Source organism: Oncorhynchus masou, chromosome 33, assembly GCF_036934945.1.
Source record: "Oncorhynchus masou masou isolate Uvic2021 chromosome 33, UVic_Omas_1.1, whole genome shotgun sequence".
NCBI classification, from domain to species: Eukaryota; Metazoa; Chordata; class Actinopteri; order Salmoniformes; family Salmonidae; genus Oncorhynchus; species Oncorhynchus masou.
In genome coordinates this window covers 42,519,014-42,545,261 of record NC_088244.1, presented here as the reverse complement: position 1 = coordinate 42,545,261, position 26,248 = coordinate 42,519,014, and the positions used below count along the sequence as shown (strand labels likewise).

The following is a 26,248-nucleotide window of genomic DNA, read 5'->3' as shown; positions in this document are numbered from 1 at the left end:
TTTTAGGTCGCCTAGCAGCACGAGCTCTGAAGATAAATGGGGGGCAATCAGTTCACATATGGTGTCCAGAGCACAACTGGGGGCAGAGGGTGGTCTATAGCAGACTGCAACGGTGAGAGACTTGTTTTTAGAGAGGTGGATTTTTAAAAGTAGAAGTTCAAATTGTTTGGGTACAGACCTGGATAGTAGGACAGAACTCTGCAGGCTATCTTTGCAGTAGATTGCAACACCGCCCCCTTTGGCAGTTCTATTTTGTCTGAAAAGGTTGTAGTTTGGAATTAAAATTTCAGAATTTTTGGTAGTCTTCCTAAGCCAGGATTCAGACACAGCTAGAACATTTATGAGTTCATACTCTTATTTTAGATAAGTTACTCAACACTGTTCTTCTGTTTCCCTCTATCTTGCTGTTTGTGCTGAGCAGTTACACAATAATCAACAGGAGGTTGGGGGGGGGGGGGTATTAGCTGCACATCAGGACCTTGATGATTTGAAACAGGAGGGGGAAAAAAGCCTGTACACCCTGTAGTCCCCCAGGACAAGAGTTGGAGGCCACTGTACTGGAGCCATTAGGTAAGAACAGAAGTGTTCATTGAAGGGTGACATTTTGATCATGGGGAAAAAGGAGAGCTCACTGCAACCCCTGCATCAACAGACAGCACTCCAGCTATGAGCCAACCATGTGATTCTCTGCCCAGTCTCCCCTACTGCATCATTCTATAATACCAACACTTTAAAACACTTCTCCAGACATTGTAAAAAATCGGATAATTCGTTAAAATGGCTTTTGGTGTATCTGGAACCCGTATGTGTGTGTGCATGCGTGCGTGCGTGCGTGCGAGAGAGAGAGAGAGAGAACACGTGGCGGAAGGAGGTGCTGGAGATGGTGTGTGCGAGTGGGTCTGGGCAGGTGTGATGTTTGTATTATGTTGTTGTTTGTATGTGTATGTTCTGTATTGTTTATCAAGTATAATCTTTTAAAAAACAAAAGACTAAAATGTAAAACATTTGTGTGTGTGTGTGTGTTACACTGCAGTGTTTTGGCCACACTGACAGGCAGCTGTGTGAATGTGTGGGAGGGAGGCTTCTTGACCTCAGAGGGTGATGTTCTCGGAACCGGAGCCATCCTTTGGGTCTGCTTCCTCCATCCATGCCTCCCTCTATCTTTAGTGTCTGGCTTTGGACCTAGCAGGATGGTCATTGTGTGATGGATATACTGGAACTCTGTGGGAGATAGAAGTGTTTGCGCATTTCCAGACACTCATGCTTGCGTCCATGAGAGTGTGTGTGTGGGGAGGTGAACTTACTGCCTAAGTAACTACTGTTCGTGTCTGCGTGTGTATGTAGCTATGCATGTGTGTGGTTGTGTGTGTGTCCATAAGACGAAAATAACCAGAACAGTTTCACTGAAACACAAAGTTGGCGTTGAGTTGCTTGTCATCTGGAAGCCATGAAGCGACCAGAGCCTTGCATCTGCATTCAATTAGGAACATTGGGGAATCGTGCTGGGATTATTTTTTTCTCTCCCTCTCTCCCTCCCCAATTCAATTCGCTTTATTGGCATGACGTAACAATGTACATTTTGCCAAAGCTTATTTTGGATATTTACAATATGGAAATCATAAGAATCAAAATTGTCAATGGGACAACAATAACCAAGGGTCAAAATAACCATACATTGAACAATAAGCATAGAGTAGAGGACATGTGCAGGTTGATTGGTCGGTCAGACAATGTTCCTCATCTTATGGCAGGCAGCAATGTAGTGCGCTGCCAACCCACAGCTCTCTGTGTCCTCCCCCAACAGGACGGGTAGCCTACTCTCATTCGAGAGGTATTTGAAACCTTGAATAAGTGTTTCAAATTTGGGGAAATTACACTCTCTAATGGTTATATATTTTTGACATTTTGTCAGGAAATGCAGCTCCGTCTCAGGTTCTGCTGTGGTGCAGTAGTTGTATAGCCTTTCCAATACAGGGAGCCAGGTTTTCCTGTCTACCCGTCTCAATGGCAAGGCTGTGCTCACTGAGCCTGTACTTTGTCAAGGTTTTTCTAAGGTTTTGATCAGTAACCATGGTCAAATAGTTTCCCAATAAGCAATGCAGTTTTGTTTTGATTGTGTTGTAATTTGTTTTATTCGGATTGAATCTGGTCCTGAGGCTTCAGTGTGTTAGTAGAACAGGTTTGTGAACTCAGCCCCAGGATCAGCTGGATGAGGGGAATCTTTTCTTTGCTCAGCTCTTGGCATTGCAGGGCTTGGTAATGATATGAGAGGGGGTCACTGTATTTTAGGTGTTTCCAGAACTCAATTGCTCTTTTTTTAGTTTTTATTATTACTGGATATTGGCCTAATTCTGGCCTGCATGCATTGTTTGTAGTTTTCCTCTGGACATGTAGGAGAATCTTACAGAACTCTGCATGCAGGGTTTACATGGGGTGTTTGTCCCATTTGATGAAATATTGTTTTGCAAGTGGACCCCACACTTCGCTGCCATAAAGTGTAATTGGTTCAATGACACATTCAATTAGTTTTAGCCAAATTTTAATAGGTATTTCAATTTGAATTTATTTTTTAATGGCGTAGAATTCCCTGCGTGCTTTCTCTCTCAGGTCAATCACTGCCTCATTAAGGTGTCCATTTGAGCTTATTTTAAACCTAAGTAATTGTAGTATGTGCAGTATTCTGTATATTTCGTACCAATTGAGACCTTTGGTCTAATTCCCTGAGATCTGGAACTTCTCTGGAAAATCATTATTTTAGTATTTTTGGGGCTTACTGCCGGGGCCCTGGTCTGGCAGTACTGCTCTAGCAGGTCCAGGCTCTGCTGTAGGCCATGTGCTGTGGGTGACAGCAGGTATAGCTCATCTGTGAAGAGTAGGAATTTAACCTCTGAATTGTTGTGACTAACACCAGGGGCTGAGGATTTTTCTAGAATAGTGGCCAATAGTGGCCGTTGTTGTAAATATTGAGTGCAGGGCAGGGCTCAGATTGCAACCCTGGCGAATGCCCCATCCTTGGTTAAAGAATTCTGTTATTTTCTTGCCAATTTTAATGCTGCACATATTCTCAGTATACATTTGATTTAATTATGTCATATGTTTTAGCCCCTACACCACTTTCAATAACTTTGTAGAACAGTCCTGTTTGCCAAATTGAATCAAATGCTTTTTGGAAGTCGATAAAGCAAGCGTATATTTTGGTGGACGTGTTTATCTATCAGGATGTGTGGGGTGTAAATATGATCAGTCGTGTGATGTTTTGGTATAAATCCAATTTGGTTTTTGCTCAAGATATTGTGCTTATTAAGGAAGTTTTAGAACTCTTCCATGTATAATACTACCGAAAACCTTCCCCAGGTTACCGTTCTAATAGAGCTCCTGGTCAGTAATTGGGGATTTGAATTGTCCTTTATAGCTTCTAATCCATTCAACTTCTCATGAATTTGCCATTGTTCTGTGTTTGTGTCAGTTTGAATGGTGTTGTAGATGGGTTGTCCATATGTCACCATTTTGAATCGCTTCCTCGTTCCGATTTTTTTCTCCAATTTTGCCAGAAGTTGTTTGATTATGGACTCCTCAATTAGTGTCAGCTGCTTGCTGTTGTACTGTGCTTTTGGGGTTCTGAGTGTACATTTGTAGAGTTTTAAAGTCTCACAATAATGAAGCCGTAATTCACCATTATATGGGTTTCTGTGTTTTTGGTTGGATAGTGTTCTAAGTTTTTTCCTCATAATTTTACAATCATAATTTTACTGCTAGATTGATGCCTTCTTTACTATGAGTGAATGTGGTATCCAGAAAGTTATCTATGTCACGCCCTGACCTGAGATATCTCTGTTTTCTTTATATTTTGGTTAGGTCAGGATGTGACGAGGGTGGATACGCTAGTTTTCGTATTGTCTAGGGTTTTGTATTGTCTAGGGGTTTTGTATGTTTATGGTGGCCTGATATGGTTCCCAATCAGAGGCAGCTGTTTATCGTTGTCTCTGATTGGGGATTATATTTAGGTAGCCATTTCCCTTTGGTGTTGTGGGTTCTTGTTCTATGTTTAGTTGCCTGTCTGCATTATTCATATAGCAACCCGTTTGTTCAGTGTTTCATTCTTTAAATAAAGAAGAATGTACGCATACCATGCTGCACCTTGGTCTCATTTGTATGACGAACATGACAATCCAAGAGTGTTTGGTTATAGGTTGCTTTTTGGTATTCTTCTGTGCTGTTTTGGGCCCATCTGTATGAATTTCTGATGTTGTATAACTTACTGGGCTGTGAATTTGTGGTTGTTTCCATGTCTGTTCTTTTGAGGAACAAGGTCATTTGGCTGTGATCAGACAGAGGTGTTAGTGGCTGGACAGTGAATGAGCTGAGAGAGAAAGGATCAATGTCTGCAATCATATAGTCTACTGTGCTGTGGCCAAGAGGTGAGCAATAGGTGAATCTCCCCAAAGAGGCCCCTGTAAACTACCATTGACAAAGTACAGACCCAGGCTTCTACAGAGCTGCAACAGATCCCTTCCGTTTTTGTTGATGGTGCTCTCACTGTTGTTTCTATGGGGGAGATTAAGGCAGTTAAACAGTATGGCCTGTAATAAAGCTGTATTCTCGTGTGGTCGTTAGATCAGGTAGTGTTCCTGTGCGAGCATTTGTGTCTCCACAGATGAGCACATTTCCCTGGGCCTGGAAATGGCACATCTCTTCCTCAAGTTTGGGGAACATCTCCTCTGAGTAATATGGGAATTCTGAGGAGGGGGGGGGGGTGTATATTGCGCAAAGGAACACATATTTTTCTGTCAGTACAAGTTCTTTTTCAGTTTTAACCAAATGTAATATTTACCAATTTTGAGGGGATCAATTAGATTTTGTAGTTCGGATTTGTACCAAATGATCAGTCCTCCAGAGTCTCTGCCTCTATTGACAGAACTGGGTTTCTGTCATGGCACAATTACCTCTTTGTAGCCTGTGGGACAGTGAGTGACAATGTCAGCCTTACACTATGTCTCCTGCAGAATGATGAAGTCAACATCTTTAAGATTTTTATTGAACTCCAGTGCTAAACTCTACAGTCCAAAGGTTGATGAGTTTAGGCCCTGAATGTTCCACATGCCAACTGATAGTGATTTCATGTTGCAAAAAGAAAGAATAGCAGTCAGAAATACAGTAACTATTAACTATTAAGTTGTTAAGAGTGAGATAAACAGGATAACAGCTAACATTTTTTTCTGTTATATATATATACAGTGGGGCAAAAAAGTATTTAGTCAGCCACCAATTGTGCAAGTTCTCCCACTTAAAAAGATGAGAGGCCTGTAATTTTCATCATAGGTACACTTCAACTATGACAGACAAAATGAAAAAAAAAAAATCCAGAAAATCACATTGTAGGATTTTTAATGAATTTATTTGCAAATTATGGTGGAAAATAAGTATTTGGTCAATAACAAAAGTTTATCTCAATACTTTGTTATAAACCCTTTGTTGGCAATGACAGAGGTCAAACGTTTTCTTCACAAGGTTGAAGTGTACCTATGATAAATTACAGGCCTCTCTCATCTTTTTAAGTGGGAGAACTTGCACAATTGGTGGCTGACTAAATACTTTTTTGCCCCACTGTATATATATAACAGAAAAAAACGTTAGCTGTTATCCTGTTTATCTCACTCTTAACTTAAATTTCTGACTGATATTTTTTCTTTTTGCAACATGAAATCACTATTGTATTCATTGAACAAGTAAACTTTTAGTAGAATAGGTGTGTGTGTGCATGCATGTGTCCGTGTGTGTGTGTTTAGTGCAGATGTATTGGAGGAGATGTTTAATCTCACTCAATCCTACAGGGTTCTCTTGTCCTCTGACGACCTCTGCGTAGCTGTGCTGGTCCTGCTGTTGGGCCCTGTGGAGTGGAGGGGGTGATGAGCAATATTCTCTCTCTCTCTCTCTCTCTCTCTCTCTCTCTCTCTCTCTCTCTCTCTCTCTCTCTCTCTCTCATATATTCATTAATTTTACTAGAGAGTGCACATTGCTGGTTTCCCATGTACATCAACATTACATATGTAGGATCTTAAATTGTTTTTGAGGTTTAAAAGAGCTTCTAAAATTGGTAATTTTTCTAATTAGCTGCTGCTCACACGCCACCTCCCTTCACGTTTCTTTCTTTACTCCCCTTGGTGAACAATGATGATGTAGGCTGTTTTTGAACATTACATTGCTAAAGAACATTACATTGCTAATTCGACTGAGTGTATTTGTGTGTTGCCTGTGTTTGATATCCTGCCTGCATATGCTGCCTACATATGCTGCCTGCAAGTACAGAAATCTCAGTATCTTTAACCAAATCAGGTTTCCATAAAATTGGGTACAGCAGCTGCTCCGTAATTATAATCCATAAAATAATTCACATTTCCTGTTGTGGCAGGATTATTTCCTGCTGTGAGAAATGGGTCAAATGAAGATCCTACGCCTGTAGCAAATGGGTAGTTTCTGGACATGCGGTGCTAGATAGATCCACCTTTCAAGAGAAACTGATGTAGGATAAGCAGATGGTGTCCAACACACATCCACACATATTTCCTACATGTCAATCCAATCGAAACAAATTCATCCCAAATGAGTTCAATTGCAGACAAACAGTTGTGTAAGCATAAATACTTTAGTGTATTTTTCATCTGTATATCATCATACTATCTGTCAATGAATCATGAATGTCTGTGTGTGTGTGTCCTCTCTTACAGACTGCCTGAAGGGGCGCTACGGGGCTGGATGTAACCAATCGTGCCACTGCTCTGGCGCGCCATGTGACAAGGTGACAGGACGGTGCCACTGTCTTGAAGGTGTGACTGGACAGCACTGTGAGACTGGTAAGGACGGGAGGCAACATGCTAATAGGGCAGTGGGGAGGAGGAACAGGGATGGTTGGTGGAGTGGTTTCCAATCACTAAATCCAAAATATTTGTCATATCGCTGCCTTTTCTCTTATGTGTACTACACAAACATCCAAGGACATTTGTCAGGCACATGGAATCTAGAGTATCAACAGTGCACAACATAGAGCTGTCACAGAAAACCTCAAACTCCAAGGTGTTTGAAAAAAAAGGAAAACTAGATAGACGAACCAGTACTCCTAGAACTGGAGCCCATCCTCATCTGGCTGGCCCAGGCATAATGACAAATCCAATAGGAATATCCTGGCATACCGGCATGGAAATATCCCTGTGCAGCAATATCGGCCATGGTCGGCCCTCTTTAAAAGCCCTCTTCAAATCAACATGGGGTGGGCTGGCCAGAGACGCAGCAGTATGTGTGTTACATTCAACAATGTGACCGCACATCTCTCTCCAACAGCTAACCATAGTAAAACTATCCCAAAAACATTTTGTGATTCCATCTCTGATGTCTTTCATTCGGGTCCGTTTGAGCTTCTCTTGGACACTGTCGTGAATACGAGCTCCTTGGAGGAGGAGATGGAACTGAGTCTGGCGGTTTTAGAGAGAAGTGAGTGCTTAAGTTCCACACTTGCTTGTGTCCCAAATGGTACTCTATTCCCTAGTGCACTATGTGCCAGGGCTCTGCCATTTGGGATGCATCGAGTGTCTTTACTCAACCTTGTTCACCTCTGGCTGAGGTCAACTTGAACCGAAACGTCACGGAAAATGATGGGGCAGCTAAAGCATTGGAGCATCATTCACTGTTTCGCAGGAAGAGTTGTGTCACAATATGGACACAAAAAAAGGCTTGTGCACCCATTACAATACACATGTGAGTGATGGAGAGTGAGTGAGAGAGAGAGATCAAGAGTATTTGTTGTCAGAAAACCCCCCTGTAGAGAGTTATCAACGGCAACCCAACAACATTCAAGCCCCCTTGGGTGCTGCCATAGAGTTACATTAGAAGTCATTGACCACAGATAAAATGACGTCAAATTGCGTTATATCTACAGTAGCTTTGATTGATCATGTCAACATCATATTTTCAAACTCTTTGCGAGCAAGCTAGCAGTCATCATCAACAAGTTGACAGTCTACTGGCAAATGCTTTTTAATCCTTGTCATATGAAGAGATATAATGAAGAAAAATTATAGATAAAACGTATCGTTGCTCATCGGCCAAATTCAACTCGGGCCTCTTTCTAGAGCTACAACCTGAAGATCACTGACGTCATCATGATTTGTTTTTTTTTCTTCTGAGTTTCCAATTGTCTTGAAAGCACCATAAATCCAGAGAATGCCAGATTGATGACAAAGTTTGATGACAAAATTTGCCCACGAAGGACCGTCGCGCCACCTTCCTGTTCAAGTGAACACAGCACAACAAGGGAAATCCAAAAATGTATTGTATGCTGCTGCATAAATTATGTAATATGCCAGGGAGATATGCAAACTCTAGCCTATAACCTGTTTTAGAGAAATATAATTATAAAATATTGTACGAGCTTTCATTGTCTGCTTGTATGCCCCTTTATTTATCCTACAATTGTGACTTGGTGTACAGGGAGAATACTGTATGAATGGCCCATGTTCTGAATTCTGTCGCTGTCTATTTCAAACGTGCTGAACAAATAGTTACATTGACTACAGTACGTCCGTCCTAGCTCGCTCATTAATGTCTTAATCAAAATGACGCATTGACTCTTGTTCGCTTGTAGCCCCTTATGCCATATTTTGTACATCTCAATTGTCAGAAGAAACCACTTTTGTTTAGGCAAGTCAGCCATATCAGCTATGTTTTTTTAAAGGCAGTAAATGAGGCTAAATGAACTGTTTCGCTGCCAGACAAGGTTCCGCTGATAGCCATGTGTAGTATTGGTAAGGTGTTGGGACTCTGTTGGGACAGCTTTATGTTGGCTCTAACTGTTTGTAGGCACCATGTCACCATTATAGTGCAATTCATGTATTGCTTAGTGTTGTGTTGTGTAATGGCTTTGCTGGCATGCATTCCAAACAAGTACATTTGTTTTTCCCCAACAACATTTAGATGCTGGAATCGTCACTGCGAGTTATACATATTTTAAAACAGCACTTTATCAAATTTGATTTTCATAGAAGACATGAGAAACACTACTCTGTTCATTCTTTCGCCATGGAACACTGGTCAGAATAATAATGCTTAATAGTATTAGCCCCATATGGAGAAGAGAACAATTAATTCACCTTGTAGTCTTTCTCTCTCTCTCTCTCACACACTTTTTCTCTCTCGCTCTCTCTCTCTGTCTGTTTGTTTGTTAGAGTGTGAGGAGGGTCGATGGGGTGTGGGCTGCTCAGGCTCCTGTCCTGACTGTCAGAACGGGGGAGTGTGTGACAAACACAATGGAACGTGTCGTTGCCAACCTGGATACATGGGCACCCTTTGTCAGAGTGGTGAGAGACACACGTGCACACACACACACACACTAGTTACCACTCCTCAGACTTAGTATAATTGTAGGGGTGGGGGAAAAAATGTATACAGTGGAGTATCGCAATATACATTTTGATAATTTAATATTGACACTGTGACCAAGTATCAGTTAGTAAAAAATAAATAACTAATATAACAAAAATATTAATATTTTTTTCTAAGATGTTAAGTTAGTCAGCTTTAGCTGTGCTCAAGGTATTTCTCAGCCTATAGCTTGTTCTCAATGTTCTAAATGGTGTGCCAACATGTTTTGAGAACTTACAGTGCCTTCGGAAAGTATTCTGATCCCTTGAATTTTCCCCCGTTTTGTTATGTTTCAGCCTTATTCTAAAATGGATTAAATAAATAAAAATCCTCAGCAATCTACACACAATTCCCCATCATGACAAAGTGAAAACAGGTCTTTAGAAATGTTAATAAATGTATTAAAACATAAAAAAACATAAATTCCTTATTTACATAAGCATTCAGACCCTTTGCAATGAGACTTGAAATTGAGCATCCTGTTTCCATTGATCATCCTTAAGATGTTTCTGCAACTTGATTGGAGTCCACCTGTGGTAAATTCAATTGATTGGACATGATTTCGAATGCCACACACCTGTCTATATAAGGTCCCACAGTTGACAATGCATGTCAGAGCAAGCCATGAGGTCAAAGGAATTTTCCGTAGAGTTCTGAGACAGTATTGTGTCGAGGCACAGATCTGGGAAAGGGTACAAAAAATGTCTGCAGCATTGAAGGTCCCTAAGAACACAGTGGTCTCCATCTTTCTTAAATGGAAGAAGTTTGGAACCACCAAGACTCTTCCTCAGAGCTGGCCGCCCGGCCAAACTGAGCAATTGGGGGAGAAGGGCCTTGGTCAGGGAGGTGACAAAGAACCCAGTGGTCACTCTGACAGAGCTCCAGAGTTCCCCTGTGGAGATGGGATAACCTTCCAGAAGGACAACCATCTCTGCAGCACTCCCCAAAGCAGGCCTTTATGGTAGAGTGGCCAGACGGAAGCCACTCCTTAGTAAAGGCACATAATCTCTGGTATGATGAAACCAAGATTGAACTCTTGAAACATTGAACTCTTGAAACATGGGACTATCCCTATGGTGAAGCATGGTGGTGGCAGTATCATGCTGTGAGGATGTTTTTCAGCGGCATTGACTGGGAGGCTAGTCAAGATCGAGGCAAAGATGAACAGAGCAAACTACAGAGAGATCCATAATGAAAACCTGCCACAGAGCGCTCAGGACCTCAGATTGGGGTGACGGTTTACCTTCTAACAGGAAAACGACCCTAAGCACACAGCCAAGACAACGCAGGAGTGGCTTCGGTACAAGTCTCTGAATGTCCTTGAGTGGCACAGCCAGATCCCGGGCTTGAACCCAATCTAACATCTCTGGAGAGACCTGAAAATAGCTGTGCAGCAACGCTCCCCATCCAATCTGACAGAGCTCGAGAGGATCTGCAGAGAAGAATTGGAGAACTCCCCAAATACAGGTGTGTCAAGTTTGTAGTGTCATAATCAAGAAGACTCGAGGCTGTAATTGCTGCCAAAGGTGCTTCAACAAAGTACTGAGTAAGGGGTCTGAATACTTACAGTTGAAGTCGGAAGTTTACATACGCTTAGGTTGGATTCGTTAACTCGTTTTTGGCAAATAGTTTTGGCAAGTCATTTAGGACATCTACTTTGTGCATGACACAAGTAGTTTTTCCAACAATTGTTTAGACAGATTATATGACTTATAATTCACTGTATCACAATTCCAGTGGGTCAGAAGTTTACATACACTAACTTGACTGTGCCTTTAAACAGCTTGGAAAATTCCAGAAAATGATGTCATGGCTTTAGAAGCTTGTGATAGGCTAATTGACATCATTTGAGTCAATTGGAGGTGTACCTGTGGATGTATTTCAAGGCCTACCTTCAAACTCCTTTTTGCTTGACATCATGGGAAAATCAAAAGAAATCCGCAAAGACTTAAGAAAAATAATTGCAGACCTCCATAAGTCTGGTTCATCCTTGGGAGCAATTTCCAAATGCCTGAAGGTACCAAGTTCATCTGTACAAACAATAGTACGCAAGTATAAACACCATGGGACCACGCAGCCTTCATACTGCTCAGGCTAGAGATGCCTTGCGTCTCCTAGAGATGAACGTACTTTGGTGCTAAAAGATCAAATCAATCCCAGAACAACAGCAAAGGACCTTGTGAAGATGCTGGAGGAAACTGGTACAAAAGTATCTATATCTACAGTAAAACAAGTCCTATATCGACATAACCTGAAAGGCCGCTCAGCAAGGAAGAACCCACTGCTCCAAAACCGCCATAAAAAATGCCAGGCTACGTTTTGCAACTGCACATGGTGACAAACATTGTACTATTTGGAGAAATTTCCTCTGGTCTGATGAAACAAAAATAGAACTGTTTGGCCATAATGACCATCCTTATGTTTGGAGGAAAAAGGGGGACGCTTGCAAGCTGAAGGACACCATCCCAACCGTGAAGCACAGGGGTGGCAGCATCATGTTGTGGGGGTGCTTTGCTGCAGGATGGTCTGGTGCACTTCACAAAATAGATGACATCATGAGGAGGACAATTATGTGGATATATTGAGGCAATATCTCAAGACATCAGTCAGGAAGTTAAAGCTTGGTCGCAAATGTGGCTTCCAAATGGACAATGACCCCAAGCATACTTCCAAAGTTGTGGCAAAATGGCTTAAGGACAACAAAGTCAAGGTATTAGAGTGGCCATCACAAAGCCCTGACCCCAAACCTATAGAAAATGTGTGGGCAGAACTGAAAAAGCGTGGGTGAGCAAGGAAGCCTGCAAACCTGAATCAGTTCCACCAGCTCTGTCAGGAGGAATGGGCCAAAATTCAGCCAACTCATTATGAGAAGTTTGTGGAAGGCTAGCCAAAACGTTTGACCCAAGTACTAAATACTAATTGAGTGTATGTAAACTTCTGACCCACTGGGAATGTGATGAAAGAAATAAAAGCTGAAATAAATCATTCTCTCTGCTATTATTCTGACATTTCACATTCTTAAAATAAATTGGTGATCCTAACTGACCTAAAAGAGGGATTTTTTACTAGGATTAAATGTCAGGAATTGTGATAAATTGATTTTAAATGAATTTGGCTAAGGTGTATGTAAACTTACGATTTCAAATGTATGTAATTGTGATATTTCATTTTTTTTTTAAATTAAAAATAAATTAGCACAACAAAATTTTACAACTATTTTTGCTTTGTCATTATGGGGTATTGCGCGTAGATTGATGAGGGGAAAAAATGTTTTAATCAATTTTAGAATATGGCTGTAACTTAACAAAATGTGTCAAAAGTCAAGGTGTCTGAATTCTTTCCGAAGGCACTGTATCTTCTAAACTCGTTTCCTCATCTCATCTCGTTTCTCTCTTGTTCCTCTTCAGTAGACATATACAGTAGTGAGCAATATACGTTTGGAATATCGAATCACAATAAAATTGTAGTATCGAATTTCAATACATGATACGTGCAGAATCACAATATATATCTTATTGGCACCTAAGTAATGCGATAATATCTTATTGTGAGGTCCCTGGTAATTCCCAGTCCTATATATTTTACCATACTGTCTCTGTCTCTTAGTCTGCCTGTTGGGTAGATTTGGCCTGGGTTGCCAGCTACGCTGTCGGTGCGATAACGGTGGGCGCTGCCATCCGTTGACGGGCCGCTGTACCTGTCCTGAAGGATGGACTGGACCCAGCTGCAGTAGAGGTAAGGCTGACAGTGTGTGAGCCACAATCAATACTGTGGTACTTTATGATCCTCCTACCACTCAGACCTGGGTTCAAATCAAATATCATTTCAATCTGATTGAATTAATTGAGGTTTCCCTGGCACAAGGGAGCCATTAGAAGAGTCGAAAAATGGTAAAACCTACACATCTGGCTAAAGCAAGCGTATTTGAAAGACTTCATATAGTAGTTGAAGCCAGGTCTGTTACCACTACGGCTTGCAATAATAGTGATAATAACCCATAAGAGTCTGAACCCTGTCTAATCCGGGGGAGGGGGTTCTACTAAGCTACAGTATTCAGCCCCCTTGACTTTATCCACATTTTGTTAAGTTTCAGTCGTATTCTAAAATGGATGAAACGAAGAAAAAAAAACTCAGCAATCTACACACAATACCCCATATATAATGAAGCGAAAACAGTTTTTAGAAATGTTTACAAATTTATATAAAAAAAACAGAAATAGCTTATTTTCATGAGTATTCATACCCTTTTCTATTAGACTCAAAATTGAGCTCAGGTGCATCCTGTTTCCATTGATCATCTTTGAGATGTTTCTAAAACTTGGAGTCCATCTGTGGTAAATGCAATTGATTGGACATGATTTGGAAAGGCACACGCCTGTCTATATAAGGTTGACAGTGCATGTCAGTTGACAGTGCATGTCAGAGGAAAAACCAAGCCATGAGGTCGAAGGAATTGTCCATAGAGCTCCGAGACAAGATTGTGTCGAGGCACAGATCTAGGGAAGTGTACCAAAAAATGTCTGCAGCATTGAAGGTCCCCAAGAACAGTGCCCTCTCACATTCTTAAATGGAATCAGTTTGGAACCACCAAGACTCTTCCCAGAGCTTCGGGACAAGTCTCTGAATGTCCCTGAGTTGCCCATCCAGAGCCCGGACTTGAACCCGATCAAACATCTTTGGAGAGACCTGAAAATAGCTGTGCAGCAACGCTCCCCATCCAGCCTGACAGAGCTTGAGAGGCTCTGCAGAGAAGAATGGGAGAAACTCCCCAAATACAGGTGTGCCAAGCTTTTATCGTCATACCCAAGAAGATTGGATGCTGTAATTGCTGCCAAAGGTGCTTCAACAACACTACTGAGTAAAGGGTCTGAATAACCTTTTTTTGCTTTGTCAATATGGGATATTTTGTGTAGATTGATGAGGAAAAAAACAACTTAATACATTTTAGAATAAGGCTGTACCGTAACAAAATGTGGAAAATGTCAAGGGGTGTGAATACTTTCTGAAGTCCTTTATATGGAATTGTTTTAAGAAAGTCATACCAAGGATCATTTAACTATTTGATTTTGAATTTTAAGACACCTTTGAAGTATAATTTATTTTATTATCATTTTTTTAATGAAACATTTTTTGTGCTTAGTGCTATTAGCCAATACAAACGCATTGAATAACAGATTCACTACATTGAGCAACAGATAGTCCCTCCAAAAAATCTAAAGGAAGTTTGTTCTGAAGTGTCTGTCCTATACATGTATCTGAGAGATATAAGAAGGATCAGGAAACAGCAGTTATTTTTTTATACATGTACTTAACCACTTATTTTTGGCACTAACAAGTTTGCTTATATACACTGAACAAAAATATAAATGCAACATGTAGTGTGTTGGTCCCATGTTTCATTAGCTGAAATAAAACATCCTAGAAACATGCACAAAAAGGTTATTTCTCTCAAATGTTTGTGTGTTTACATCCCTGTTAGTGAGCATTTCTCCTTTGCCAAGATAATCCATCCAACTGACAGATGTGGCATATCAAGAAGTTGATTAAACAGCATGATCATTACACAGGTGCACCTTGTTGGGGACAATATAAGGCCACTTTAAAATGTGCAGTTTAGTCACACAACACCATGCCACAGATGTCTCAAGATTTGAGGGAGAGTGCAATTGGAAAGCTGACTGCAGGAATGTCCACCAGAGCTGTTGCCAGATAATTGAATGTTCATTTATCTACCATAAGCTGCCTCTAACGTTGTTTTAGAGAATTTGGTAACCGGCCTCACAACCACAACCACAGACCACGTGTAATCACGCCAGCCCAGTACCTGGGGGATCGTCTGAGTGGGAGTGGGGGGTTGGTGATGACTATCTCAGTCTGAAATAAAGCCCTTTTGTGGAGAAATGCTAATTCTGATTGGCTGGGCCTGGTTCCCCAGTCGATGGGCCTGACTACCAAGTGGTTGGACCTACCATAGTCATGTGAAATCCATCTATTAGGACCTAATTAATTAATTTCAATTGACCGATTTCCTTATATGAACTGTACGCTGTAATTCCATTTTAAAAAATGAACTAGTCCCAGGGGACCTTCAGACGAGTCTTGTGAGGCCTGTGGGCGTCCAAGAGCCAATCAACCGACATGTACTGTACGTGTTCGTGAGAGTCTCACCTTTCCATGACGAGACATAAAACAGAGAACCCCATGATGTGCATGAAAGTATCTTTCCATAGAGGGGTCATAATAGTTTGTAGGCCAAACCGTTCAGACGCTACAGAGTATTTTGTGAGAAGACCAATTTTCGGGACGTCTCATGGTCTGACAAACAGTGCTCTAGCTCTGTCACCGTTCACCGCAGATGTGGAAGTGCGACATCGGCGGATGTCGTGGATTGAGACACAGCCAATGCTAAAAACAGATATCTCTAGCTTTAACTGACAGGTTTTTATGGGGATTTTTAATTGACTAATTCATTTTCTGAGGGGGCGCAGAAATAGACCTTAGGGGATAACACTGTACTTCATTTGTTGGTTCCTTTTTTGATCATGTTCACTTTGATTTGGAGAGACATTTGAAACAGTGAAAGGTCTTGTGCATCTGAAATGGCACTCTATTCTCCCTTTAAGCCCCCTATCCAGTTGTGGAGGTCATGACCTTTGACCTCTGACCTCTGTCTCCATGGTAGTGTGTGACGCCGGGCGCTGGGGGGTGGACTGTGCCAACGTGTGTGAGTGCCCGGACAACGATGGCAGCTGCGACCTCATCACGGGACACTGTCGCTGTGAGGCGGGCTACACAGGACCACGCTGCCAACAGAGTACAAACATAAATATCTCCTTTCTAGTGTGTGTGTTTGTGTGTATGTGTGTGTATGTGTGTGTGTGTGTGTGTGTGTGTGTGTGTGTGTGTGTGTGTGTGTGTGTGTGTGTGTGTTAATGGAGGCTGGTGACTTGAAACATTTGGGAGAATGAGAGACCCACGGTATAGGCACTGACTGCTGGGAGATGTTTCAAAAATAAAGGGACAGCAACCAACCAAGACTAATAGTTGCCCGCGCAAGATTATTTATCATCCAGTATGATTGCGTAATACCTGTATTGACAGTATTTAATTTGCCTAGTTAAATAAAGGTTAAATAAAAACACATAAAAAAAAAAAAACGTTAGAAGCTAATTAAGCGAGCTACCTAGCTAGGCTAATGGAGACTGCATGCGCTTTCTTGCCCTACACAGTTACAAACAACTGCTTTCAGTTAGGGGAAGTGATGAGCTCTATAGCAGTCTCACAACTCAATCGCTGGTTGAAATACCTTTTCTGCCCCTCCCAAAAGATAGAATTTGTAGATAATTGGCCTTCTTTCTGGGACTCGCCCACAAACAGGACCAAGCCTGGCCTGCTGAGGAGTGACAGACCATCATTGCTGGAGGGATGCTCTCATCTTATCAATGAACATAGAAAGGGCTCCAATTCCTCTAGCTCTACAATGAGATAGGGGTTAGGCCAGCTTAGTGGAGTCTGCCAATAGCACAGTCAGTGTAGTCAGCTCAGTTATCCCCCATGAGACTGTGTCTGTGGCTCGATCTAGGTTGAGCAAAACAAAACATGGCGGTGTTCACCTTAGCAATCTCACTGAAATAAAGACCTCCTCCATTCCTGTCATCTCAAAATATGGTTACTTAATGTTAGATCCCTCACTTCCCAGGCAGTCATCGTCACAGAACTAATCACTGGTCATAATCTTGATGTGATTGGCCTGAATGAAACATGGCTCAAGCCTGATGAATTTACTTTGTTAAATGAGGCCTCTCCTCCTGGTTACACTAGTGACCATATCCCGCAAAGACATGTGTTGTTAACATTTGACTGTAAATTTCAATTTTCCTCCCCTCACAAAAATGACTTTGTTTTCGTCTTTTGAGCTTCTAGTCATAAAATCTATGCAGCCTACTCAATCACTTTTTATAGCTACTGTTTACAGGCCTCCTGTGCCGTATATAGCGTTCCTTACAGAGTTGCCTGAATTCCTATTGGACCTTGTGGTCATGGCAGATAATATTCAAATGTTTGGTGACTTTAATATTCACATGGAAAAGATCACAGACCCACTCCAAAAGGCTTTTGGAGCCGTCATCGACTCAGTGGGTTTTGTCCAACATGTCTCCGGACCTACTGTACTCATTGCCACAGTCATACCCTGGATCAAGTTTTGTCCCGTGAAATAAATATTGTGAATCTAAATGTTTTTCCTCATAATCCTGGACTATCGGACCACCATTTTATTATGTTTGCAATATCAACAAATAATCTGCTCAGACCACAACCAAGGATCATCAAAGCCGTGCTATAAATTCCGCAACGAACTGCCCTTGATGTTTCTGCCTGGCCGGCTCCCTCTCTCCATTTTGATTTCTTCCTCTGACCCCCTAGAAGGGGTGCGTCACTTGGGTGGGTTGAATCTCAGACGTGATCTTCCTGTCCGGTTTGGCACCCCCTCAGGCTCATGCAGTGGAGGAGATTTTCATGGGCTATACTCAGACTTGTCTCAGGGTATTAATTTGGTGGTCTGTTGATATCCCTCTAGTGGTTTAGGGCTGTTCTTTGGCAAAGTGGGTGGGGTTATATCCTGCCTGGTTGGCCCTGTCCTGGAGTATCGTCAGACAGGGCCACAGTGTCCCCTGACCCACCCCTGTCTCAGTCTCCAGTCTCTAGGATCTATGCTGCAATAGTCTATGTGCTAGGGGGCTAGGGTCAGTCTGTTATATCTGGTGTAATTCTCCTGTCTTATCTGGTGTCGTGGGTGAATTTAAATATGCTCCCTCTAGTTCTCTCTTTCTCCCTCTCTCCCTCCCCTCCCGGGGGACCTGAGCCCTAGGATCATGCCTCAGGAATACCTGGCGAATGTTATCATTAAAAAATAAAATATAACAATACATTAGATATATTATAAGGCCTTACATATTGGCCTAGTTGATGACCTAGTTTTACCCTAACACAGTGGTGTTAGGAAACTCCTGATTTATAGGCCACATCAGGCCTGCAAATCACATTATGCTGGCTTGGAAAGTGATGAGTAATTCCTATTGGAATCCAGCCAGTAAGGATATCTAACAGTTGGAATTATTATTCACCCACTACCTGCATTCAGAATGACTGTCAGGGCTAGGAAACCATTTAAACCGGAACAACCATTTCAATAAATTGAACTAACTGATTGGTTTAGAAACATGTATGTTATTTATCTTTGTGTAGTATAATATTAATCAATCAATCAATGTCCATGCAAAAACACAGAAAATATCAACAATCCTCAAAAATCGACCTGCATTCGAGCATGCTGGGAAATATGATAATGATGGGTGTGGTTTTGATGAGACTATTTTACTCTCCACAGTGTAAATCAATAGCTCTGGTTATCAACACCAATATACAAACATATATTTTTTATCTTTATTTCACTAGGCAAGTCAGTTAAGAACAAATTCTTATTTACAATGACGGCCTACCCCGGATGACGCTGCGCCAATTGTACGCCGCCCAATGGCCGGAAGTGATGTGTCTTAGACCACTGCACCACTCGGAAGCCCTACATAGTGTGCTTATTCTAATAACACACACATTATTGTATTTTTTCTTGTCTATATTGAATACGTAATTTAAACATTCACAGTGTAGGTTGGAAAAAGTATGTGAACCCCTAGGATAATGACTTCTCCAAAAGCTCATTTGAGTCAGCTAACTTGGAGTCCAAATATTTAAAAAAACACAGAATTTGAGTTTGCTATTCACAAGAAGCATTGCCTGATGTGAACCATGCCTCGAACAAATATATCTCAGAAGACCTAAGATGAAGAATTGTTGACTTGCATAAAGCTGGAAAGGGTTACAAAAGTATGTCTAAAAGCCTTGATGTTCATCAGTCCATGGTAAGACAAATTGTCTATAAATGGAGAAGGTTCAGCACTGTTGCTACTCTCCCTAGGAGTGGACACCCTGCAAATATGACTGCATGAGCACAGTACAGAATGCTCAATGAAGTTAAGAAGAATCCTAGAGTGTCAGCTAAAGACTTACAGAAATCTCTGGAACTTGCTAACATCTCTGTTGACGAGTCTACGATACGTAAAACACTAAACAGGAATGGTGTTCATGGGAGGACACCACGGAAGAAGCCACTGCTGTCCAAAAAACAACATTGCTGCATGTCTGAAGTTTGCAAAAGTGCACCTGGATGTTCCATAACGCTTCTGGCAAAATATTCTGTGGACAGATTAAACTACAGTTGAGTTGTTTGGAAGGAACACACAGCACTATGTTATGAGAAAAACAGGCACAGCACACCACCATCAAAACCTCATCCAAACTGTAAAGTATGGTGGAGGGAGCATCATGGTTTGGGGCTGCTTTGCTGCCTCAGGGACTGGACAGCTTGCTATCATCGACGGAAACATGTATTCCCAAGTTTACATTTTGGAAGAGAATGTAAGGTTATCCGAGCGCCAATTGAAGCTCAACAGAAGTTGGGTGATGCAACAGGACAACGACCCAAAACACAGAAGTGAAGAATGGCTTCAACAGAAGACAATATGCCTTCTGGAGTGGCCCAGTCACAGTCCTGACCTAAACCTGATTTAGATGCTGTGGCATGACCTCAAGAGAGCAGTTCATACCAGACATCCCAAGAATATTGCTGACCTGAAACAGTTTTGTAAAGAGGAATGGTCCAAAATTCCTCCTGACCGTTGTGCAGGTCTGATCCATAACTACAGAAAACGCTTGGTTATTAAATCCTAGGGTTCACATACTTTTCCCACCCTGCACTGTGAATATTTACACAGTGTGTTCAATAAAGACATGACCACATATAATTGTTTGTGTGTTATTAGTTTAAGCAGACTGTGTTGGTCTATTGTTGTGACCTAGATGAAGATCAGATTTTATGACCAATTTATGCAGGGTTTACATACATTTTCTTGCCACTGTACCGAATACACACAAATATGAGTAAAGGAATGGTATAACAGTATACGAATATAAATACATGGATGAGCAATGACAGAGCGGAATAGGCTAAGATGCAATAGATAGTATAGAATACAGTATGTACATATGAGATGAGTAATGCAAGATATGTAAACATTATTCAAGTGGCATTATTAAAGTGACAAGTGTTCCATTTATTAAAGTGGCCAATGATTTCAAGTCTGTATGTAGGCAGCAGCCTCTCTGTGCTAGTGATGGTTGTTTAACAGTCTGATGGCCTTGAGATGGAAGCTGTTTTTCAGTCTCTCGGTCCCAGCTTTGATGCATCTGTACTGACCTCGCCTTCTGGATGGTAGCGGGGCGAACAGGCAGTGGCTTGGGTGGTTGTTGTTCCTGATGATCTTTTTGGCATTCCAGTGACATTAGGTGGTGTAGGTGTCCTGGAGGGCAGGTAGTTTCCGCCCGGTTATGCGTTGTGCAAACCGCACCACCCTTTGGAGAGCCCTGTGGTTGTGGATGGTGCAGTTGCCGTACCAGGCGGTGATACAGCCCGACAGGATGCTCTCAATTGTGCATCTGTAAAAGTTTGTGAGGGGTTTAGGTGACAAGCCAAATTTCTTTAGCCTCCTGAGGTTGAAGAGGTGCTGTTGTGCCTTCTTCACCACACTGTCTGCGTGGGTGGACCATTTCAGTTTGTGATGTGTAGGCCGAAGAACTTAAAACATTCCACTTTCTCCACCGCTGTCCTATCAATGTTTTTATTTATTTACCTAGGCCAGTCAGTTAAGTACAAATTCTTACATTGAAGGCCAACCGGGGAACAGTGGGTTAACTGCGTTGTTCAGGGGCAGAATGACAGATTTTTACTTTGTAAGCTCGGGGATTCTATTTAGCAACCTTTCGGTTACTGGGCGAACGCTTTTACCACTAGGCTACCTGCTGCCCCACCTGTGGATAGGTGTTGCTCCCTCTGCTGTTTCCTGATGTCATCTCCTTTATTTTGTTGACGTTGAGTCAGAGGTTATTTTCCTGACACCACACTCTGAGAGCTCTCACCTCCTCCCTGTAGGTTGTCATTGTTGGTAATCAGGCCTACTACAGTTGTGTCATCTGCAAACTTGATGATTGAGTTGGAAGCGTGTATGGCTATGCAGTCATGGGTGAACAGGGAGTACAGGATGGGGCTGAGCACTCACCCTTGTGGGGCCCCAGTGTTGAGGATCAGCGAAGTGGGGATGTTGTTTCCTACCTTCACCACCTGGGGGCGGCCCGTCAGGAAGTCCTGGACATATTTGCACAGGGCGGGGTTGGGACCCAGGGTTTGTTTGGTCTCTGAGTGCCGTACTCAGATTATTGCATGGTTTGCTTTTTCCGTTAAGCCTTTTTGAAATCTGACACAGCGGTTGCATTAAGGAGAAGTTTATCTAAAGTGCCATGCATAAAACTTGCATTTTCATCAACATTTATTATGAGAATTGATGTGGCTCTCTGCAAAACCACGGGATGTTTTTGGAACTACTGAACTTTATCGAACAAAACATACATGTATTGTATAACATGAAGTCCTATGAGTGTCATCTGATGAAGATCATCTAAGGTTAGTGATTAATTTAATCTCAATTTCTGATTTTTGTGACTCCTCTCTTTGGCTGGATAAATGGCTGTGTTTATCTGTGACTTGGCTCTGACCTAACATAATCGTTTGTGGTGTTTTCACTGTAAAGCCTATTTGAAATCGGACACTGTGGTGGGATTAACAAGAAGTGTATCTTTAAAATGGTGTGAAATACTTCTATGTTTGAGGAATTTTAATTATGGGATTTCTGTTGTTTTGAATTTGGCGCCCGTTAGTGGGATCTCAGCCCTAAGAAGTTTTTAACAAGGACAACACACAGGTCTTTTCATCATTGTATGATTGTTTGTGTGCAGTTACGCAGGTACTTTCCCGAAGCTGATGACACAAACAACTGGATTCGTTATCCCTTTCATGCCCTGCCTCCAGTCCACTTACTGATATCTAAACGAGAGCCTCATTGAAATTGCAACAAGCGGTTCTATGAAAATGTAATTTAATCAGAAGCCACTGCCAAATTTCTGGATTGGGCTGTGCTCAGAGTATCATGCCTTGGCAAATCGCGCTGTTAAGACACTGATGAGCAAAATTATTGATTATTATTATATTATTGTTTGTGCCCTAGTCCTATAAGAGCTCTTTGTCACTTCCCAACTCACACTCATTATTATGTCTAATAAATGTATTGTATAGTGTTTGTGTGGCAGGCTTACAATGATGGCAAAAAACAGCATTTGAGAGTACACTGACCCTGGTGCTGGAGGGGGTACGCAGCTGGAGGTTGAATGTTTGAAGGGGTATGGGACTATAAAAAGTTTGGGAACCACTGGTGTAGGCCAATGCAACTGTTGGCCTAGTTAAAAATTAACTCATTCACAGTCTTTGGTATCACTGTTGTGTTGATTGATTAATCCTAGGCAGCCTGGTCAAATTGGAATATAAGCCACATCTGATCACATTCACATTTTCTCCTCACACAAACAAATGGACTTTAAATACATAGTTGTGAATTTGTTTACCCTGACCAGATGGACAGGACACATAGGCTGTATGCAGCTGCTGTTGTTAGTAGCCTACAGTTGATCAGACTGAGAAACTGTCTTGTTTTCATCCCATAAAGCATGTCAATATCACTATTGTTTAGGTGCAGCCTAGGCTGCTATAACATTTATGTTAAGAGTTTTTCTTGTGTCTGTCCGGAGTTATGATGTGTTATCATTCCGTTTGCTAAATAAATATCGGAGCAAAGTGGAAAGTGCCCTCTGCGTCAACCTACCCCTGGGCACAGATGTCAATACATTGTCTATTCCATGTTGGTTCAATGTAATTTTGTTGAAATTACGTGGACACAATGTTGATTCAACCAGTGTGTCCAGTAGGCTTTTTTAAAATATAACTTTTAATGGATGGTGCGATGGAAGCTATGAAATCATTTTGAATTTATTTCTGCATCCCAGAGAAGACATTAGTAACTTCCATATTCTCAGCAAGTGAAGCATTGTATAACGTGCAATTACCTCTGCAAACTCCTTGTAGTTGCCCTTGTTTCCCTCTCATTGTGCCAACTCTTACATAGCCAAAGATGCAGTATTGTCGATAAGCTGCTTGAGAACATCCCTGTTTCACCTTACCTTCGCGTAGTTTGAATATGCAGACCTTCATCCATTACATGATCGATGTGGCTTTTTCCTAGAAGCTTGAATCTGATGTGGGCAATGAAAGGGGTTTTTCAACAAAAAATCCACTACATTGTAGTTGGCGTTCGCCATTCTTGCAGAGAAAACTGCACTCTGCTTGCTAGCTAGCTACGTGCTACTGAAGTTGGCAAGGCAAATTTAAATAAATTACATGAACACGACAGAAAAATAAAGTTCTAAAAACAAGAAAACAAGATATAATCTACCTCTTCCGTCACCTGTAGTGTGAACAAACTAATTTCAAATGAATAATATCCTAAAAACTAAATCTCAATCTATCCAACAATGTCACCAACTAACAAAAATCGCACATGCGTGGTGCTATGTTCATTCTCTGATCCTTTGATTGGATGGACAACATGTTAGTTCATACTGCAAAAGCTTTGATTGGTTGGAGGACGTCTTCTGGAAGTCATAGAGGAAGGCTGTGCTTCTCTGGTCTCTTAAACCCCTCACCTGAGAGAGCTGGACTTGAGTATAGAAAGGAGTGAAGCTTTTACCATGTACTGTAAGTCTATGGAAGGGGTTGAGGAGCATGATCCTCCTAGGTTTTGTATTGAAGTCAATGTAGCCAGAGGAGGCTAGAAAATAGCTGTCCTGCGGCTACACTATGGTGCTACTCTTGAGGGTACTGTTGAGACTACTGTAAACATTCATTGCAAAAGTATGTTTTAATCAGGTATTTGGTGACATTATTATATTTAGTATAGTTTTATCTGAAAGGACAATGTTTCTGAAATTCCTCCCCTTTCTTCCTCTGAGGAGCCTCCACTGGTTTGTGTGTGTGTGTCAGTGTGTGTGACTGTACATAGACTAGCTGGGTTGGGTCCCTCTCTGCCTGAAACTGTTTAATAACAAAGTCACCAGCAGGGAAAAGTGTTTTACTTTCTCTCTTAGCTCTTTCTCTCTGTCTCTACCCTGGCGCTGAAACAGAGTGCCCAGAGGGCTCCTTCGGCGCTGGCTGCAGACGCAGGTGCCAATGTGCCAATGAGGCGGCCTGTGAGCATATGGGTGGAGCCTGCACCTGCCTGCCTGGTTGGACAGGCACCTACTGTGAAAAACGTAAGTGTGTGTTGGGATAACCAATTAGAGTATGGTTGTGTATGTATGTGATGAATGCCCACATGATATGTTTGGAATATGACTGTGTTTGTGTGTGTGCGCGCGTGCGTGCATGCATGTGTACATTTCAATACATTTACATGTGTACATTTCGATACATTTACATGTGTACATTTCGATGTGCCGTTTGTGTTTGTGCAGCGTGCCCTGAAGGATTCCATGGGCTGGAGTGTCAGCAGCAGTGTCAGTGTTCTAATGGGGGGAGATGTGACCACCTGACAGGGGCCTGCCACTGTCCAGACGGCTGGGTCGGATCACAATGCAACACCAGTGAGTCCTATTGGCCTATTCACCCATGCATCCATCCATAGAATTTCGGTAGCCGCTCAAAAAAAGAAAAGAGAAACCAGTAAACAGGTGGAAGTAGATTTAATGAAGCGACTACACCCCACTGTGCTATTTCTCTCTGTGTGTGGTGCATTAATACTCATGTTCCTCGTTTGTATGTGGCATTGCATATTACCCTGGATCAACATAGTCATTTTTCAGTTCTAACTGGTAACGGGGAAGGAGCAGGACCCATTCCATAGAAACGTGTGCATGTTTTTGGTGTGTGTGTGCGTACGTATGTGTGTGTGTGTGTGTTTCCTGCAGTAGTGCCTGTATTGTGTGGAGAGCTGAGCATTTCCAAAACTATGTCACGACACTCTTTGTATCTGTGTACAGTTACAGTACAGTGCCTTCAGAAAGACTTTTCAATTTTGGTTACGTTACAGCGTTTTTCTCAAATTCATTAAATAGTTTTTCCCCTTCCTCAATCTACACACAATACCCCATAATGACAAAGCAAAAACAGGTTTTTAGAAAATGTTGCTAATTCATTAAAAATAAAACACCTGAAATATCACATTTACGGAAGTGTTCAGACCCTTTACTCAGTACTTTGTTGAAGCACCTTTGGCAGCGATTACAGCCTGGAGTCTTCTTGGGTATGACACTAGAAGCTTGGCAAACCTGTATATGGGGAGTTACTCCCATTCTTCTCTGCAGATCCTCTCAAGCTCTATCAGGTTGGATGGGGAGCGTTGCTGCACAGCAATTTTCAGGTCTCTCCAGAGATGTTCGATTGGCTTAAAGTCCGGATTCTGGCTGGGCCGCTCAAGGACATTCAGAGACCTGTCCTGAAGCCACTTCTGTGTTGTCTTGTCTGTGTGCTTAGGGTCATTGTCCTATTGGAAGGAGAACCTTCGCCCCAGTTTGAGGTCCTGAGTGTTCTGTAGCAGGTTTTCATAAAGGATCTCTCTGTAAATTGCTCCGTTCATCTTTCTCTTGATCCTAATTAGTCTCCTAGTCCCTGCCGCTGAAAAACATCCGCACAGCATGATGCTGCCACCACCATGCTTCACCGTAGGGACGGTGCCAGGTTTCCTCCAGATGTGACACTTGGCATTTGGGCCAAAGAGTTTAATCTTGGTTTCATTAGACAAAATAATCTTGTTTCTCATGATCTGAGAGTCTTTAGGTGCCT

At 41.9% G+C, this 26,248-nt stretch overlaps 1 protein-coding gene across 1 annotated transcript in view; it reads left to right on the top strand.

Annotated features, from left to right (window-relative positions):
* LOC135527381 (multiple epidermal growth factor-like domains protein 6) overlaps window positions 1–26,248 on the top strand; it is a 123,065-nt gene that overhangs the window by 47,246 nt on the left and 49,571 nt on the right. The window contains exons 15-20 of the mRNA XM_064955895.1: window positions 6,726–6,851; window positions 9,216–9,347; window positions 13,018–13,146; window positions 16,094–16,225; window positions 24,592–24,720; window positions 24,922–25,050. Of these exons, the coding sequence (XP_064811967.1) occupies window positions 6,726–6,851; window positions 9,216–9,347; window positions 13,018–13,146; window positions 16,094–16,225; window positions 24,592–24,720; window positions 24,922–25,050 (777 nt within the window). The remainder of the gene's footprint in view (window positions 1–6,725; window positions 6,852–9,215; window positions 9,348–13,017; window positions 13,147–16,093; window positions 16,226–24,591; window positions 24,721–24,921; window positions 25,051–26,248) is intronic.